This window comes from Balaenoptera musculus, chromosome 7 (genome assembly GCF_009873245.2).
Source record: "Balaenoptera musculus isolate JJ_BM4_2016_0621 chromosome 7, mBalMus1.pri.v3, whole genome shotgun sequence".
NCBI lineage: Eukaryota > Metazoa > Chordata > Mammalia > Artiodactyla > Balaenopteridae > Balaenoptera > Balaenoptera musculus.
In genome coordinates this window covers 103,418,600-103,438,305 of record NC_045791.1, presented here as the reverse complement: position 1 = coordinate 103,438,305, position 19,706 = coordinate 103,418,600, and the positions used below count along the sequence as shown (strand labels likewise).

The window sequence follows — 19,706 nt, the reverse complement described above, 5'->3', positions numbered from 1 at the left end:
GTACTCATGTGCCTAATATTTCTACTCATTGCTCCAAAACAACTCCTGCTTATTTCAGCAACCGTTCCTTGCTCAGAACAAACCTGTTTACACTTTCAGACTCACCGGGAGGTTGAGGTTGCCGCGTCCCAAAACGGGACTGGGAGAGATCAGGATGCACTTCCTGGCTCTGACCAGTAGATGTCTCTATTGCATTCACCCTCTATTACAGGTTCCTCCTGAATGGGAAGGCTTGGGAGCAAAACTGATGGTGGGAGGGTTGTTCCTTTGTCACCTTCTGCCAGGCTCCACCTCCGCCCTCATTTCCCCTGCCGTAGTTTCCTGATTCCCGGCATAAAGGTAATGAAAACAAGAGTGTCCTTTGAGTTTAAACACTAATTTACCAAATATGTTTGCAAAGTAGGACTAGTAACTGAAAGCAATCTCTACAGAGCCGAAGCCTTTTCTCCTTAAATAGCATCATACTCTGAACTAAAAGCTGTATTACTGAGTCATAACAATTAATTACACTCGGAGGTGGTGAGAAGACAGGATTTAACGCTCTAATGCAATTTGAATTTAGGCCGTTATCTCATCCCGCTGCTATTTAAAACAAAATCACTTTTCCACGGAAGCATCTGCAACCAAGGATGGTTTCAAAGCTCAAGTCGGAAGACATCCCTGGCAACTGAATAGTCCTGTTTTAGCTTCCTGAGAGGTTTAATATGCACATTTGGATTTTCTAGATTTTCGTAATGAAGTGCATCTCTTTTTGCTTTGGGATTTTATAAAAAGAGAATTAGGAGGCTGGGAAGGTCTATTATTGTCAGCAGGAATTTTCTAGGTGTGGGAAGTGTGCATGAAGAGTTATTGGAAAAGTAAAAATATCATCTCAAAACAGAGACCACATGACCAAGCATCTGAGATGTATTTCCATGTAGGGCTGACATACCAACCCCTCATCAGAAGGGATTTTCTGGTAGGTCCAGAGCAGGTAGCAGGGACTGGGGAAGTAGCTGAGAAAGTCTTGGTGGTTTTTCGGCAAGAATGGGAGGGTCCCGTGGTCATCAGGGGAGATAGAGACCAGCCTCTCAGAAGCATCTCTGTGGCTTTGCTGGAGGCTCCTAGGGCATTGAGGGTCTGGACCTGCCTGGGTGGGTGGCACCAACCAGCAACTGTGTGGTTTGGAAGGAGCCATCCGGAGCCCTGGAAAAGAGCCCTGGATAGGCACTGCCACTATGTGACTCTCCTCTGGGTGACTCTGTGAATCTTGTGCTCCCCAAACCTTGGGAGATGCGGGTTTCTGTCCCTCGGAGAGTTCTGGGAGGCTCTGGTGGGCTGAGTGCTCTGATATCTGGAAATCACTCTACCTGTGCGTGACCATGGGCGGATCCTTCCAGACGCAGGGGGTTGATTTTAATAGTGCCCGAGTAGCTCAGGACCCAGGCGGTGCACATGCAGTGTGGTATGCCCTCGGGACCCTTGCCCCGCCAGTCCCCGCTGCTCCGTGGGCCCCATCTCTCAGGAGCCTTGGGCTCCCCGCACAGATGGTGTGGTCTTCCCCCTCATCTGTTCCTTCTGTCCCTGAGCGTTTCCCACCCCTTCTCCTCCCACCCTCTTCATCAGCCTCCAGAATCAGCTTAGCCTCCCCATCCTGCCAAGCTCCCCCAGCCTCCAGCCCCAGAACGTTGCCCTTTTCCCACGGTGCTTCCATGGTCAGAGCAGTTAGAGGAGCAGGGAAAGAGCTCCAGCCTCCAAGTCATCTCGAAGCCACTCACTGGCTGTGTGACTTGAATGGTCATCTAGACTCCGCAAGCCTCATTTGTTTCATCCAAATAATGGGAATGTTCATACTCACCTTGGCCAGCTGTCAAGAGGGTGGGAGGAGCTGGGCTTCTTTAGGAAAGGTAGCTATTTCACAGTGGCCCACACCACCCTCCATGCCTGGGAGCCCAGGGTGGCCCTTGGCTTATCTTTGGGTTCACAGAGCTTCCTGAGGCACCTGGCAGATCTCAGGGTGGATGGAGGCTGGGGGATATTGTGCTGCTTTCCTCACCCAGGTGTAGGAGCCCCAGTCCTCTGCCCCGCATGTCATCCCTCACCTGGTCCATCTTTCCCTCTCACCCCAGACATCCCTGGGCCCCCCTCCAAGAAGCTCTCCTCTCCCTTTCTTCACCCATCACCCCTGTTTTATTTTCTTGCCAAGATTTCTCACCACCTGACCTAGCGCCCTTTCAGGTGTTTCCTCTGTCACTGACTGCCTCCCCCAAGTAGAATGAAGCTCAGGAGAGGAGGAACATTCTCTTGTCTTCTGTTCTGTGCCACTGTATCCTCAGAATCCAGCACAGGGGCTGGAGCCTAATAGATGCTCAGTTAACTCCAGTGGAAGGAATGAATGGAATTCCGCGGCCCAGCACAGTGCCCGTCAAGACCCAGGCGATTCAGAGATCCCTGTTGACAGGAAGACTGAGACCCCAGAGGGCTATGGGTTCTGGCTTTAGGAAGCCCCCCCTCTCCAGGCTCTTCCCTCTCCCAGACCCCATCCCAGCCGGGGCTCCCCGGGGGAGCAGGGCCTCCGGTTCTGGCCTCCGCACACTCCCCTCGCCGGGATTCGGCGGCCCCCGCGGCCGGGATGCGGGCTCCCGGGCGGGCGGGCGGGCGGGGGCCGGCCCCGGGCATGCTCAGAGCGCGCAGGTCCGGGCGGCGGCGGCGGGGGAGGAGGAGGGAGCGGCCGCCGCCGCCGCCGCCGCCGTGCGCTCGTGGGCCCGGGCGGAGCTGCGCAGTCTTCTCGCAGCTGCGCCAGGACAGCCGGCTCGCGGCCGTGCCCACAAGTTGCCGGCAGCTGAGCGCCGCGCCGCCTCCTCCCGCTCGCAGCCCCCCAGCGCCCACCCCGCGGCGGTCGCCGGCCCCTGGACGCACATCCCGCGGACGCCCACCCCAGATGTGAAGCGGCACCGCAGCCCCTCGCCCCCCAGCCCCTCGCCCCCCGGCGCCATCGACAGAGTCTCGCCAGCGTCTCCTCTGCCAGACCCCGCGGCTGGAAGATGTGGCAGCCGGCCACGGAGCGCCTGCAGGTAAGGGGCACCGGGTGACCGGGGGCCAGCCTGGAGGAGAAGGTGCTCGGACCGGAGGAGCAGAGGTGGCGCGTCTGACCACTGCCAAAGATTTGCCCAAAGCGATCCTGTATGAACGCAAGGATTAGAACCTGATGCTGTCGGCTTAACCCAGCGCCGGGCACCCGGCCGGGGTGAGGGGGGTGATGAAATTGACGAACGCATTGCTTCGGGCGGCGCAACTTTTGCCTTGGGGGTTAGTTGCCTGTAGGTATATATAACGTTGGACTTTCTGACCAGCAATTTTAGATTGCATTCCACTGACACAATTTACTGGTCCGGGGTTAGGAATTTTGCATCCAGTTTTTTTTTTTTTTTTCCTTTTTGTCTCCAGGAAAGACAGAACAAATGATTTGAGAAAGCATTCGTTTGCCAATATAATTTGGAAATATCAAGCTTGGTTTGGCTTGGTCACGGTATGCTGCTTATTCTATTTTACTTTTTCCTATTTGTTGGAGCTCTCCCCTTCATCTCCCCTGAACCCAAGCTCCCCTACATATTTGAAAATCAAAAGTTAAATTCAGCCAGGAATAGTTATGCCCTGGGTCATCCCATCAAAAGTTTTTCATTGCTGTCTACTGAAATGCCAAACTGCTTTTACTTTGGATTCTGAAGCCAGGGAGATGGGAAGGCGGTCAGAGTGAGAAAGAGGGGCGTTTTCAGAGAGGAGCTCATTCAGTGACACTCGGGACCCCGAAATCACCCTGACTGCAGGGTTTGATTGACTGCCTTCGCTGGAAAATATTCTCAGGAGGAAGGGCAGCTACTCTGCCAGATAAAATCCACTGAATCCTGCAGTTAAACTTTTGGCAGGCTTAGAGCCACACTGTTTCATAGTAAACTTTGAAGAAGTGTCTAAGTGGTAAAATACAGCACCGTTGGAAGCTGAATGCATCTGAAGACTTAGGACAGTGGAGGCCAGGAGGCTTCACTGGCTTTGGAGGTTTCTCAATGAAAATTCAAAGGGCCAAACACAGACTGTCTCTCAGATGCTAGGAGAGTCTAACCTTTGCCTGTGAGTTCTCATACTGAGGATTAACCTGCAGAGGGCATTGCTTTTAGCAGAAATAGATGCCTCACAACCCCTTTCCAAGCCTCCCTGGGCCTGCAGTCTTGTGGGAGTGGGTTCACAGTAAGAGCTTGAGACACCAGGCCAGTCCCCTCGGGTCTCAAACAGACTGAACAAGAAAAGAGGTCTTTAGCCTTGAAGATAGGGAGGTGGGTGACCAGCCTCCTAACTCTCTCCTTCTCTTATTAAGAGAGTCAATATTGGGCTCTGAATGATTGGCCAAAGGTGATGTACATGTATTTCAGCACTGGCATCAGTTACCAGTTGTACGTGTGCATTTTTCCTTCAGTTCAGGGTGGTGAATTTATTCTAAAGGAAGGAGTGACTGAGCGGGGGTGGAGGGTTTCCCATCCAAGTGAGGAGAGAAGCTCTTGGAGGTCCTTAGAGAGATGAGGTCAGAATTCCTGGGGGTGGCTTTTATGGGCTGGGGATCCGTGCCTCTGCAGAGTTTGTAGATTTTTGTCTCTTGAAGTTATTTCTACCGGCCTGTTTCATGTAGGGACTCCTGTGTGCTCCACAGCACGTGACCCTTGGCAGGAGCTAGCTCTGGCTTGCGTTCCGCATGGCGATCATTCCTCGCTAGAAATGTCCTGGCTCTTCTGTGAAATGTACACATGTGCATTTGGCATGAGCCTGGTGTATTACAGTGTGCATTTGCAATGCATTTGTTTCATTTTGAAGTGTCAGATTGAAAGAGCAGGGGTTTTTGGCTTTTGAAGGCTCAAGTAAACATGCCTAGTCACTGACTAAGATCAAGTCATCATTGGAAGATACTTATCGACACAGGGCTTAACTTCATGCTGCCCTAATTTAAATTAGCAACCAGACCTGGTTCTCTTTTAAAAGTATATCTCAAGACTTGCAATTATAAAAGTGAGCCACATGGAGAAAAATCTTCGTATTCATGGCTTCTTCCCCAATAGCAGCTTGGCTCTTCTTTACAACATGATTTGTATGTTTTTATTTTTTGCTTCTGGGGAAGGGAGCTGTTGAGCGTGAGGTGGTGAGTGAGTTGCTTGTAATGATATTTTATTTACATTCCTTGTGGTTATCTTTGTCACTTGGGCTCTGTTTGCTGTCTGGGATTTTTTCTTCCCTTTTTTGCCCTCAAGGCACCACTGTATAGGAACATTGGTTTCCGATTCCTCAGTGAATGGGATGCTTAACGTGCCCAGATGTTGTGGCCATGGAAATGGCAATGGAAAGCATGTTCGATGGGGAAATAATCATGAATCCCAGTCTGTAACGGAGTCAAAGCCCCACCCTCCTTACACAAATCTGTTTAACTTTCTCATACCACCTCATTAGTTTTTTTCCTCATTCATTTTTAATGCAAACATTCTAATTTCGATGAGCTTGAGTGAAGAGAATGCTTCAAGGAAGTGTTCCCAGAGCTTCCTAACAGGACTAAGGAGTCAATTTCTTGTACAAATACCTAGAAACAAAAGAGGTGAGGGAAGAAAAGGACATCTTTCCTTAACTGACTTTATTAGGTCATATTAGATGATGCCGTTCAAAAGGTCTGTGGCCCAGGGAGTGTGGCTGAACTCTGTTTAGGCTAGACAGTCACCCTCTAACTAATGTGAGTCCAATATCCAGCTCTCTTGCTCAGGAAATGGCATCTTTGGTCAGGGTGGATTATTGTTATCAAACCCCACTTCTTTGCCAAACGAACGAATGCTGATACTTTCTGATCTGAGGCTTTGCTGTTTGACCCAAATCCAGTACAGGCAAAGTGACCTGTTGCCCCGAGCAGGGCTGAGCTGGGGAATTTCTCATTCAGTCACACAGACTGCGGCAAGTTCACCTGCTCCCCTGAATGTTAAAACTTCTGTTACATCCCACTCGAGCCCTCGCTGGGAGCTTCTGCCATTAAAAATATAATAGGATCAAAGGGGATGTGAAGATTTAAATTACCACCCCAGCTTTTAAAATGGAATAAATATGAATTCTTCCCTTTTTACCTTCTCCTTTGCACAGCAGACTTTTTTCCTTAGAGGGACTCGGGAGAGTTATAAATTTTTTAAGAAGCAGATTTGAAACAGGCTTTTTTCAGAAAAGTGAAAGGGGACTTTCCAGTAAAAAAGGCCAAGTATTGGTTTTTCAAACTAGAGATGAGATTACTTCTGGCCTCGATATTTTACAATTTGCATGGGTTGCCTGATTGTCTTGATTGTTGGGCTGGGCAGAGGCATTAGAAGTGACAGACTCAAAAACTCAGGAGTGTGGACTCGGCCATAAGGAGCGTGCGTTTCCCCAGAGCGTCTGTCTTCAGGCTGCTATCAGATACATTTTTTGGAAGCCTGGAAAGGTGGAGAGCAGGAGAAAGATGACTGGAGACTGAGTTTGGAACAAAGGAGATCAATTCATCCTTGCCTGTCGTGTAGTTATTACAAGGACGGAATGGAGAGTGGTAGTAGAAAGGTATGGAAAAAAGTTCTAGCAAATTCTACTTGTGGAGTAGATCTATGTGTGACCATCTTCTCATGAGGCATTCTATAAAGGTCTTAGTAATTTGCTTGTTTTTCCTGAAATTAAAATGTCTTCATGGCAAATCCAGAAAATATAGAACTTTTATCGATAAAGCTGGCTTTTGGCTTCTCAGCCTGGACCGTGTTTCCCCCTCACCATTTGTTTTGTTTTTCATTCACATTTTGGTCAATGGCTGTACATTAGAACCTCCAAGAGGGTGAAATGAGGAAGGGTAGGGAGGAAACCAGATCCTGAAGAACCTTTCTTTTAGTTTGTTGTTAAACGTTTGGCTGATAAAAAGTTTACATTTGTGACTAAATACTATTGAGTTGGCCAAAAAGTTCACTGGGTTTTGAGTACAAATAAAAAGCATTTTTCATTTTCACCAAGAACCTTCTCGAACAATGTATTCATTAACCGAACGAACTTTTTGGCCAACCCAGTATTTGGAGATTTGAGGAGGTAAGAGCACTTCTTCCCCAGGATCATCTTGCCCTTTCTCTGCCTTGTCATATCGGGCGGATCTTGCCTTGGCCTGGAGCGTCGATTGTTCTTGACTTATTTCTCTATCATTACCCACTTCCACTTTCCCCCTGAGAAGGGAGATGGAAGAACCTTCTAAAAGATCAGCTGGAGACCATTAGACTGGGCCCATCAGGCAGAGAGAAGACCTTGGCAAATCTGACACTTATCCTGGCAGACCAAGTTGACAGGAGGAAAACAGAGCGAGGCAGATCATGACAACACCAGCTTTTACGGAGCACGCGCTGTGTGTGTGGCACGATGCTAAGGGGTTTTATTTGAATTATCTAGCTCATTTACCTTCCGTGACCGCTTTTATCTCCATGTTATAGATAAAGAAACTGAAAGCCAGAGAGTTTAAATGATCCGGCCAGGGTTGGGCAGCCAGACATGAACTGAGCTGGAATTCGAAGCAGGAGGTTTGCTCCGGATCTCCATCTCCGCTTTTCTGTGATTTAGAAGGATGCGGGTGCTGTTGTTATTAGTAAATAGAATGGCAACGGTGGTGGCCTCATGGGCTCTGAGAGGCTACTTTCATATCTCTTGTTGAAGCCGTGTGGTTGCCTGCGTGGACCAAGGGCTACCCTCTTTTTGGTGGCCCAGATCTCTGGGGGAAGTAAACTGCTGTGTCGTCCTCAAGCTGAAATTCCCAAGTGCCATTTAAGAGTCTCTTGAGCTGGAGCACATGGCATTTGTCCGAACTAGAGACCTTGAAACTGCAGTGAAGCCTGATCACATCTGCAGTCGCTCCCCATTTAGGCCAAAAATGGGAGGAAGGGAGGGAGGAGGTCGGAGTGTTCAAGAGCAATTGCTTAGAAATGAGCGAGAGCTGCTCTTACAGACACACAGGTTTCTCACTAAATCGATCCTACGTCTTGCTGTTCTTTTCAGCCCTCATAGTTGAGTAAGCACAGAGCATTGGGCCTTATCCTTCCTAAAGAAAACTTGGACTTATCATTAATTTGAGGTCTCGCAGAAGTAACATGCTATCTTCTATCATTGGGTCTTTCCTGGAGTTTTGACAAACTAGAGACCTTAAAAGCTGTCAATAACCCCGATCACTTCTGCAGTCGTTCCCCATTTAGACCAAAACTGGGGGGGAAGGGAGGGAGGAGGTCGGAGAGTTCAAGAGCAAAATCTCTACTAAGTGACTTGCAAAATGCTAGTCTTGGGAAAAAAACTCTCTGTCCCTTGGTTACCCATTGCCTAATGTTGACTGTTCTGGGTTATCTCGGAGCGTTAGGCAACGTTTTGCATTTTGTTTGATGTTCCAGATTATCTCTCTCTTCCCGCCTTCCCTCGAACTGACTCCCTTCCACCGTATGAATTTGTCCCGTAAATTGGATCCTGGAGCGGCTGACACTGGACAGCCCCACGGCTATTGGCCATCAGGCTCCCTTGCACAGGGCTATTTGACTCCTCGAATTAGCCGCAGTTTAGGGACTCGTTAGTGGTCAGCAAATAAAACCAGTCCAGAAGCACTCAATGGCTGCAGTGTGCTTTGTTCAGCCACCTTTGGGCACAAATCTAAATGGAGGCTTTATCTAAGGAGAGCAAGAAGAAATTTTTGAGATATTTGTCCAAAGACCTCCTTAGAGTCTCGTGGAATTTGTTACTATCATTTTATGTTAACTTAAAAAAAAAAAAAAGGTTGTGATCCCAATTTAGCTGCTCTCCAGTGATAAAGCATCAGAATATTCACCAGGTCCAAACCCCCAGGGCGAGAACTGGAATAGGATGGTGTCAAGGATAAAGCACAGACTTGCTTTGTGCCTTTGGCAGATTTCAATGCTACCAAAGTCACAGTAGGCTCTCTCACTTAGTACTGATGCCACTTGGTATTTGCCTAGGTATCTTTCCCACGTAAGACAGCCCAAGCCGCCTCCTTCTCCCCTCATGTGTTGTGACTGAGGTCTTAATTTGATAAGGGAGGTTTCAGTAGTGAGAAAAATACCACCTCCTTCTGCTTTTTGAAGCCTATGTATTAGTTGGGTCTTTTATGACTTGCACCCTTGGCTTTCCTAACTGACATGGCTACAAAGGGACCAAGATTCAGATTCAGAGCCTGGTCTCTATGTCTTACTCATTGTTATGGGTTGAGCTGTCTCTCCACAACCCCCCCCCCCCACCCCGCCCCACCGACACAGATATGTTGAAATCCTAACCCTGGGACCTGTGAGTGTAGCCTTATTTGGAAATCTGATCTGTGCAGATGTAATTGAGTGATGTCATACTGGATTAGGGTGAGCCCTAAACTCAATGACTAATGTCCTTATAAGGAGAGATTTGAAGACACAGGGAAGAGGGCCATGCGAAGACGGAGACAGAGTGTGGAGTTATGCTACCACAAGCCAAGGAAAGCCAAGCACGGCTGGCAACCACCCGAGGCTAAAAGAGTCAAGGAACAATTCCTCCCTAGGGCTTTTGGAGGGAAATGGCCCTACCAACATCATGGTTTTGGATTTCCAGCCTCCAGAATTGTCAGAGAGTACATTTCTGTGGTTTTAAGCCATCCAGCCTGTGGTGGTGTGTTATAGCAGCCCTAGGAGACTAACACGCTAGTACGTTCATGAAACCTGCTGCCTTTGTCTGTGTTCTGTCACTGTACTTCCGAAGGCTAAGGTGTGCCTGACTTTCATATACTGGGACTAAATCAGTGTTTCTGTATAGCATGCTTTTTGTGCTGAGTGTGAATTTGTTTATGGTGGATTTGAAAAATAATGAAAACGGACATTAGAGAACAATTAAATGCTGCTTCTTTCTCTCTCATCTACTTCTGGTCAACATCCTGGGAAAATGAAGCAAAAACTGAGAGGAATGTGTGCCCTGTTGCCAAGGGAGGGCCTCTGGAAGTAAATGTGCTTCAAGAGATAGTTCATGCTGGTACTTAAAATTATGGGCTGGGGTGTGGAAGACAGTCACTTCGGGGAGGATCTCAGTGACACTTTTCCAGACAGGCAGGACCGAGGGAGGCCCAGGGTTTTATTCTCAAACAATCTGGGTTGTCCGTCTCTGCAGGGTCGCGGGTAGCCAGCCTCTGGGACTTGCCTCTTCCCAGCAAGGACAACTGTAGACTGATGTTAGGATCCGTTTCCAATCAACCTCCAGGACAGCTCCAGAGTATGTCTGGTTGATTATTCGTATCTGGTTGGATACTTTGTTTTGTTTTTGTTTTTCACTTGGTGACCTCATAAATTATTTTAATGAAGTATCCATGCCTATGCTGGAACTCACTTTTAAGATAAAATAAACGTCATTAGGAGTCATAGTACTCACTTTTCTGGTTTTTTCATACAGTAGCTACTATGGCACAGACGTTTCCAGTCCTGACGAGGGTAAGGAGCCTGGATCGCTGCACAGCTGCTCGTTGGATTTGCATTTCTTAGAGTGAAGAGTCACTCAAGTTTTGTGTTTTTTTAAAAATTTATTTTATTACCGTATAGTTGATTTACAATGTTGTGTTAATTTCTGCTGTACAGCAAAGTGATTCAGTTATACATATATATACACACACACACACACACACACATACATTCTTTTTCATCATGATTTATCGCAGGATACTGAGAGTCACTCAAGTTTTGAAAGGCTGCTTTACTTTCCACTCTCTTCCTCAGTAGGGAAGGATGCTGCACATGTGAAAGGGAGGGAGAGGTGCCAGGAGAAAGGGGCTCCTTAATCGTTATGCTTTCCTAATAGTAGATCCACCCTAATCCTTTCATGACAAGCCCTTCCCCATGGTTTCTGTGTAATTGTGGGTCTGGGGATAAACACGCAGATTCTGTAGCCCCTTCTGCCCACCACATGCTTTGATGTCTTTACATCAGGAGCCGGCTTTCCCTCAGGTGTGTACGGCATCCTGGTGTACAAGCCACCTGTAATGCGGGACAGTAGACACTGCTGTTTCCTTTCTGTGTCTTCTGAGAATGCTCCCTCGGCACGGAGCTGGGGGCTGTGGGACCGTGGTACTGGTGAGTGGCTGTTGCTATTTTTTTTTTGCTTTAGGTTTAACTGCTTGGGAGCTTAGTGTATTAGTTTCCCAGGGCTGCTCTAATGAAGTACCACAAGCTGGGTGGCTTAAGCAACAGAAATGTACTGTTTCATAGTTCAGGAGGATGGATGTCTCCAATCAACTTGCGTGAAGGGTCGATAGCTTCCGAGGGCCGTGAGGGAGAATCTCTTCCATGCCTCCCTCCCAGGTTCTGGTAGTTTGCTGCAGATCTTCGGCATTCCTTGGCTTGTGGCAGCTTCACTCCAGCTGAAGTTTTGCATGGTGTTCTCCTCATGTGTTTTTCTCTGTGTCCAAATTTCCTTTCTTATAAGGACCCCAGTCATATCGGATTAGGGGCCCACCCTAATCCAGTATGATCTTATTTTAACGTAACTTATTATATCTGTGATGATCCGATTTCCAAATAAGGTCACATTCTGAGGTACTAGGGGTTAGGGCTTTTACATATGAAATTTTTGGGGACACAATTCAACCTATAATACTTAGTGTGGAATTTTTTTGGGGGGGGGTTATCCCTCATGTACCAAAATATTTCTCCCTACTAGAGCCAACCACCAAAAAAACCCACTTTTTTTCCGAGTGGTGGTACAGATGTGTAATGGAGTAAGGTGCACATTCTATACATGGCAAAGTCATGGCTACTATTTTAGACTTGATTTGATTCAAAAATTACAAAATAATATCTGCTTAGGGTACCAAGAAGTTGATAATCTTGTTCCTTCCCTCATTCTCAATTCTGCCCATGAAGGAAACTCATGTGATCTGTCTGGTAGTTTTTTTCCCGTAATTCTCCCTAGGTTTTTGCAAACACATACAAATTTATAGATACATATTTAGGTTTTTCTCATTTGTTTAAATAATATAATCATTATATATATAAAACTGTAATTTTTTTCACTTTACAGAATGTTTCTTGGGTATCTCTTCTGGTCGGTACATGTAGCCCCAACTCATTCCTTTTACTCCCTACATAAAATTTTGTGGTGCAGCTGGACTGTAATTTATTCAGTCCTTCCTGTATCAGGGAATATTTGGATTGCACCCATTTTTTTTGTTGCTGTTTTCCTCCCGTAAATAATACTGTTATAAGGATCTGCACACTATCATTGTGCTTGTATTTCTTTAGATGGAACTGATAAAATTGGAGTTGCTGAATCAAAGAGGATGCATGTTTTAAATTTTAGCAGCTGTCAGCGAGGGCCTTTTTTGAGAGTTCTGCTTTTTGATCAAAAGTTAATGTGATTTTGACAAAAGTGTAAAGAAATAGTTTGCTGGAGAAAGGATAGTCTTTTCAACAAAACGATGCGGAAACAATCCATATGCAAAACAACAAAATCAATAACATCAACAGCAAACCCAAAACTTCAGTCTGTACCTCATACATATTCTATACAAAAATTCACCTAAAATGACTCATAGACCCAGGTGTACCATAAAACCATAAAACTTCTAGACAGAAACAGCAGAAAATCTTCGTATGCATCTGTGTAAACATTACTACAGTCAAGGTAATGAACAGATCCACTACACCCAAAAGTTTCTTTGGGTTGGGCAAAGATTTCCTAGAACAATAACAAAAACACATTGAATAAAAGAAAACTTGGGTAAATTGGGCTTCATCAAAATTCTGCTCTTTAAAGATATTTATAAGAGAATGAAAAGAAGACACAGACTGGGAGAAAATACTTGCAAATCGTGTATTTATAATACAGGGCTTGTATCCAGGATATATAAAGAACTCTGAAAACTCAATACTGTAACAAGATAAACAACCCAATTAAAGAAAATGAGCAAATGATTTGAACAAAAAAGTTATATGGATAGGAAATCAACACATGAAAAGACATCATTAGTCATTAGGAAAATGCAAATTAAAAGCACAATGAGATAACACTGCCCAACTGTAGAACAGCGAAAATTAAAAAGGCTTCAACCGTACCAATTGTTGGCGAGGACGTGGAGGAACTGGACCTCTCATGCACTGCTGGTGGGGATGTAAAATGATTGAAGTCAGAATTACAGCTGCCTGAGCCTGGGATGGGAGGAACTTTTGGGGGTGATGGATGTGTTCAGTGTCTTGATTATGGTGATGGTTTCATGGGCTTGTACATCTGTCAAAACTTACAAACTTGTGCAGTGTACTACACGTCATTTATACCTAAAGCTGTTAAAGTGTACGTGAAATTTTCACTGTATGCCAGGCGCAGTGCCAGGTGTTGGGGAACTAAACAATAATACTAGTTTCTGCTCTCACTTCTGCGAATTCTCTGTAGTTTTTGTGTTCTTTTAACTGGATGTTAAAATTCTAGCCCAGAATGTAAATAATGAACTCTATATTTTTCTTAGAGTTCCATTCTCTCCTTTTCAAACACTTCTTTGTTTACTTCCTGAAATGACATTTTCCATCGATCTCAGTTTGCCCAAGGACCTGAGAGAAACTAGTAGTTGAGCAAGAGAAGAAATCCAGACCAAAGGATGGAACGTTCAAGGCGATGCCTTGGTGGATCTTCCTCATTCAGGATGGCCCCTTTATCCTCCATCCTCCCAGGGATGCATTTCTCTCTTCTTTCTAACGTGTTGGTTTTCCAGCTGACTTTTCCAGCTGCCCCAGTCCTCTGGGCCCTCTTTAGCCCAGTATCTTAGCATCTGATTCCTCCCCTAGTGGCCAGTAGACTCAGGAGATTTTGCTCTCCAAAGGGTGAATTTCTGGGATTGTGATCCCTGCAGCTGGTCGGGCCACCTTCTTGCCATTCTTCCTCCTGTGATAGAAGACACAGAGAGGATACATTCTGCAAAACCATTTGTGGGTCTTGAGTCTAGTTTGCGGATGTAATTTGCCTAGCAAATATAGGGTCTGGATTTCTTATGGAACAATTCTTTTTCTCAAGAAGATAGCAACTAAAAAATTTTAGATAAGATGCAACAACTTTACCAATGGCCATTGAACTTTAGTAAAAAGCTATTGAGAAGCATATGAAAATAACTTTAGTTTAGAAAACATTTTTCCCCCCAGGGAGGAAAATTTGAGGAATTTGATTTCATCTCTTTTAAAGGGCAAGGAATAGAAGTCCTTGTTTAATAAATATATAATGAGATCATGTGGCCTCTTGTCCCATCTGAGGTCCTGTTGAGGTGATGGGGCGCTATTAATACCTAATGGGAACAGCAGGCATGAACGGTGAGTCTGTCTCCTGGCAAACCAGAAAGTGTGGTCACTCCTGAGTGCGGCACGTAAAATGCTAGACTTCTGTTCCTTTGTTTACTTCGGGGGTGGAGGAAAGAAATGAAATGGGTTGAGGTGAGGGATGGCAGATGGGTGAGAAAGTCAAGCAGAGGGGAGATTGGGGAGTTGAGGGGGTAAAGGATGGGCAGATGCAAAATTAGGAAGAAAGGGAAGGGGGAGGAGGCGAGCACCATGCCTGGCATGTCTGTGTGTGCCACAAAGGTTAGCTGTCTGTCACGCCTTCAATGCAGCTGTCGGCTTTGATACCTTATTCCTCTGAGCAAAGGCATCAGATGCTCACACCTGCTCAGTGATGCCGAATGTTTTGGTGGATTATCTGGCTTTCTTGGAAAAACAGTTCTTTTCAGATGAAGAGCCTGGAAACTTTGAGGGGAAAACAAAGGTAGATCCAAAGCCACAGGGATGAGCAGTAAGGGAGAAATGGGAGGTGATGGGAGAATAAGGTTGTCCCTCGGTATCTGAGGGGGCGTTTGTTCCAGGACCCCCGTGGGTACCAAGATCTGTGGATGCTCAAGTCCCTTATATAAAATGATGCAGTACAGTTGGCCCTGCGTGTCTGTGGATGCTGAACCCGCAGATACGGATGGTGACTGTTATTTCTTTAGGGTACAGATCAGGCTGCCTGTGGCCCCTACAAGCTACTGAATAGTGGAAAGACCATGGGATTTTTAATCACCCATGAATCCAAATCTTGGCTGCTTCACTTATTGGGGGTTACCTCAGGGCCTCTGATTTATATTTTTTCAACTTTAAGATGGGGGTAATAACATTTAACTCCTGACTGTCAGTTGAGATGTGGGATACATGGTATCTGGCACGTTATTGGGAGTTGGTAAATACTAATTTCTTCCCCTACTTCAGATCCAAGAGTGAACTAGGAATAGCAGTGTAGCATTTTGGAACCAAGCAGATAAGTTTTGTGTTTCCCAAAGTCTGTTCCATGAAGCACAAGCTCAGCGAGCTGTTCTTATGAGTCTTGCCACAAAGAGTTCAGTCTTTGGATAGGTTTGGGAAGCACCAGGTGAAGCACAGGACTTCTTGTAGCCTTTACGATGCCAATGCCCTGTGAGTTTCCACAGGAGGGGAGAAGATAATCCCTATGTAAAGGAGCGCCCACTATCCAGGGCACTTCAATATAGAACCTGAACTTAAAGTTGACAAACTGTGGGCCTGAGGTTTGGCTCTAGCTTACAAAAATGTTTCCTTTGGCCCCTTCAGTGTATATAAAAACAGCACAAATTAGTCTCCAGGATTGAAAAATCAGAGGAATTTATAAAGAAAGCTGGTCTTTCTGATTCTCTCAAAAACTCAGACAGTCCAACCACCGTGGGCCCAGGTTCTCCTGTAGTGACCACTGACCAGATGCTGCTCCACTGGGGTAGGGCGTGGCCTCCAGCTCCACCCAGGCCTTACGGAGCACGTCTCATTTATCACATTGCCTGCTGGGCCCTGCAGGTACTGGGGTTGGGGACCCCCATCCGGCTTAGCAACTTCATTTGGCTGGTGAGAGAATTGAATGCCAAGTTCATGTTCTGTTGGAATCAGGACCAGATCCTTGGTCTCATGACTCTTTTTTTTTTTTTTTTAATTAATTAATTTTTGGCTGCGTTGGGTCTTCGTTGCTGCGCGCGGGCTTTCTTTAGTTGCGTCGAGTGGGGGCTACTCTTCGTTGCTGTGTGCGGGCTTCTCATTGCGGTGGCTTCTCTTGTTGCGGAGCATGGGGCCCTAGGTGTGCGGGCTTCAGTAGTTGCAGCATGTGGGCTCAGTAGTTGTGGCTCACGGGCTCTAGAGCAGAGGTTCAGTAGTTGTGGCGCATGGGCTTAGTTACTCCACGGCATGTGGGATCTTCCTGGACCAGGGCTCGAACCCATGTCCCTGCATTGGCAGGTGGATTCTTAACCACTGCACCACCAGGGAAGTCCCGGTCTCCTGACTCTTAAAGGCCAGTGTGACAAATAATTGTGTGACTAAGTTTATTTGTTTAGCACCATCCATAGTTCTCCCGGCACCACTCTGGGAGCCCACCCTCAGCTCCAGAAGTGGGGTTCCTCCTCCCATTTTCTGCCCTTGAGCACGTTGTGGGGGGGGGCCCTCCAGGCAGAAGTGGGAGGCTCCTCCCACTTCCCACTAAACACCAGTCACTGGTTCCTACATCTCCCACACCAGGCAACTAAAATTCCTCACTGTTATGGTATTGGCTCTTTGGGAGCATTTTTACTGCCAAACAAACATTGGAACAGATTGCTTCCCAAAAAGGGGGTAAATTTAGAGGGTGGAGAGTAGTTTTAAATTGAATGGATCTCCACCTTTTCGCCACAGGTTATCAACCTATGAAGAACCATTCAAATGCTATTTTAGGAAACCCAAACTGAAAGACATCTGTAAGGGTGGCAACACCTTTATAATTAAGAATCCCCGTTTCACCAAAAACACACCCAAAAGCACCTTGCAAGTGTTTTCTGATCATCCTGGGGGCAGATCTGCTGCTGCTTTCATTTACCTTCCCAGGTTGCCCCTGTTCTACTTAACTCTGCCCATTTCCTGCAGCATTAGGGGATTCTGATTATTTTTGGTATTAAAAGTACTTGGAATTAACTCAGACAGTGGCTTGAGCTATAAAACAATGAATTAGACCCTCAACCTTCAACCATCTACTCGGTTCATTGAAAGCACAAGTGCTGAGCACTTCCTGGTTCCTTAGTTTTCGATCATCCCTCTGGGTTAGGCTCTCTAACTATAGGTTTGAGACAGTTCCCTATTGATCTTCCAATAAAGGTTTATGAACTTTATTGATAACTATCCTAAAAATTATTGCACACTCTAATCAGACCCAGAGTTAGATCTGTCTGTCATCTATCTATCTGTCTATCTATCTATCTGTCCTTCTAATTTAATCTATTCTAATTGAATCTAGCAAAAAAGGAAAGGGATGATTCTGGCTGCAGAATACGAAAGTCCTGGTCAATCTACAAGCTCAGAAAATATAATTACACCTTAAATATTTAACAGAGTTATGAAAAGGTTGACTTTTGGTTAGGAAGGAAAAAATTCAAATGCTTTTGAAGTACTTTTCAATAAAAGATAGTTATGCCTTTGAAACGTTAAAATAAGACTGAAGTAAAATTCCTCAAATACTAGTCATATCATGAAGGTAGAGATTTAGTTGTACTTGAAAACCTAGACTAAGGACAGGTGCTACCACTGCGCCTAAAACTCCTAGCTCTGAGCTTCCTGGCAGCCTAAGTAAGAAGAGAAACATGATCAGTTACTTGGCCCTCATTACCTAATAGAAGAATAAGATGTACATCAGCTCATCTGGAGCCCCAGACATTTTCCTAAGTTGAAGACCCTGGAAATTACATGTGGGACATCATAACACCGACTATTGGGCAATAACATTATTTGTAGTTTTTGCCAAAGTTGTCCTTAGAAGTTGAAAAAATAAACAATTCAGTAGGAATGCTAAGACTGTTTATGCAGAAGTGGACATCTGTGTTTTTTTCTGCCTGTCTTCATTTCCCATGTTCTGCTAACAGCACCCTGATTTTGCTTTTGGGAACTGTTCTTCCCCTGGTCCAGTGGGGTGACCTCATTCAGAGGGGCCTGGCAATCAGTGTGCCGTCCTTTAGCTGTGGGGTCGATGTGTACCCCAAATGTCTAGATTAGTCAGAAAATTTCTCCCAAAAGTGGGAATCCTGAGCAGGGTGGCAGAAAGGCTGAAAGTAGCCAAAACCTGGTAATTCTACTCACCGTGATCTGTAGAAACTCTGTAGTCCTCCTGCATGGACCCTGGGAGCAACTTGATACCTGTCCTTTCTGAGCTTGGTCCTTCTACCCTCCTTTTAATCCAGTGTCACTCCAATTATTTATTTATTTATTTTTCTGCCCCCATGAGCCAGAGTTGGTACCAATTGCTTGTAACTACAAAACTCTGACTGATATACAGGTAGATTTTTTTTTTTTTTGAACCGATTAACGTTCAGTCTTCAAATTCTGTTTCACAGAAGGTGATATGTAGAACAGAACGTATGTGTGGAGGAAAGTGAGGGAGCCATGCTTGAAGGATCTCCAAGATACCAACCAGAAACCCAGGGATGCACAGATGCCCCTCCTTACGGGTACACCTTCTTTGTAAAATTTGTACATGCTTACTGAAGAATGGATGCAAATATTCCCCTCACCCTGGAATTTCTTATGCATATACCCTTACTTTAGTAAGTGCCACTGAACAAAAATAATCCTAATTATCCTATAGTCCTGGCCCACAGCTTCCAAGTTCTGGCCTGTCACTGGAGAAAGATTTCTGTCTTCGTTGTTTATAAGGGTGTAGCCCTGCTATTGGCATCTGCTACAAATCTTAAGGTTTTTATAACTTGGATGTCATTTTCACCTTCCTGCCAAATCTCTGCACTGAAAAAGCAGAGGGTCATGTTAAGTAATGATGATTTCACTGCATCCAAAACAAAGTATTTCGGTACACATAGTCAAGTGAACCCCTCTTGTCTCTTGTCTCTGGAGCCTGGGGTAGAAATGGTGTCGGGGACACAAACAGCTGTTTTGGCCAAAATAGCTGAAAAGACATGGTCTCAGGCTGTCTGAGCCTCAGTTCTTGAGAAACATTTGTAATTATTGGTTAAAAATGTGAATGGCTCTGTAAGTTCACTCTAGGACAATGTGGATTCTTGAGCCCAGAAAGTTAAATACCTACAACTTCGGCAGTCTTGACCTTCTGGGTAGAGAATGTAGTTCCCTAGTTTTCAAGACCTGCTTTGCCACTTTGATTTAATACAAGGCGGAAATCTTCAAAACAAAGTTCTCTGGATCCAGGAAAAGTTCATCTGGCATCAGTTAGCTTGGGCATCTCCCGCCCCCTTCCCCACCCCACCCCCTTGTCTTTTCTCTAGGAGCTCTATGCTTTGTAGAAAATGAATGGCTTTGCAAAAGTGCAAATTTGGGAGAGTGTTGTACAACCAAAGAAAATTCAAATCAGCATTCCCCCTGTGGGAATCCTCTTGGGGAAATTGAAATTATATTTAAATATTCATTAAACAGCCAATATCTGTTTTAGGATGTTGACAGACTGTCTGAATGGTACAGCTCAGTGGTTTTCTGGAAGTAAAGCGGTCTAGAGAATGAAGAATACAGAGTCTAAAAAGCCTGCTAATTGATGTGTCCTGCTCTGTGCTGTGTTAATGGTAAATAGCACAGGCTCAAGGCTGATTTCTTTACTCCTTGGCCCAGAGAACTGGCATTTTTCTTCATAATGTAGTTGAATGCCCTTGGTGAACAGAGCTG

The 19,706-nt window shown here is 45.6% G+C and overlaps 1 protein-coding gene across 7 annotated transcripts in view; it reads left to right on the top strand.

Annotated features, from left to right (window-relative positions):
* The first annotated feature begins 2,829 nt into the window (after nucleotides 1-2,829).
* The window catches only part of PID1 (phosphotyrosine interaction domain containing 1), a 240,655-nt gene continuing 223,778 nt past the window's right edge, over nucleotides 2,830-19,706 (top strand). The window contains exon 1 of one of the 7 annotated variants that reach the window (XM_036857187.1): nucleotides 2,830-3,053. In XM_036857187.1, coding sequence (XP_036713082.1) covers nucleotides 3,024-3,053 — 30 coding nt within the window. In that variant the 5' untranslated portion in view covers nucleotides 2,830-3,023. Of the gene's footprint in view, nucleotides 3,054-3,096; nucleotides 3,227-3,268; nucleotides 3,300-3,489; nucleotides 3,509-10,468; nucleotides 10,491-18,509; nucleotides 18,530-19,706 lie in introns of those variants that run through there. The other 6 variants (XM_036857186.1, XM_036857183.1, XM_036857182.1 and 3 more) reach the window with 6 other exon arrangements.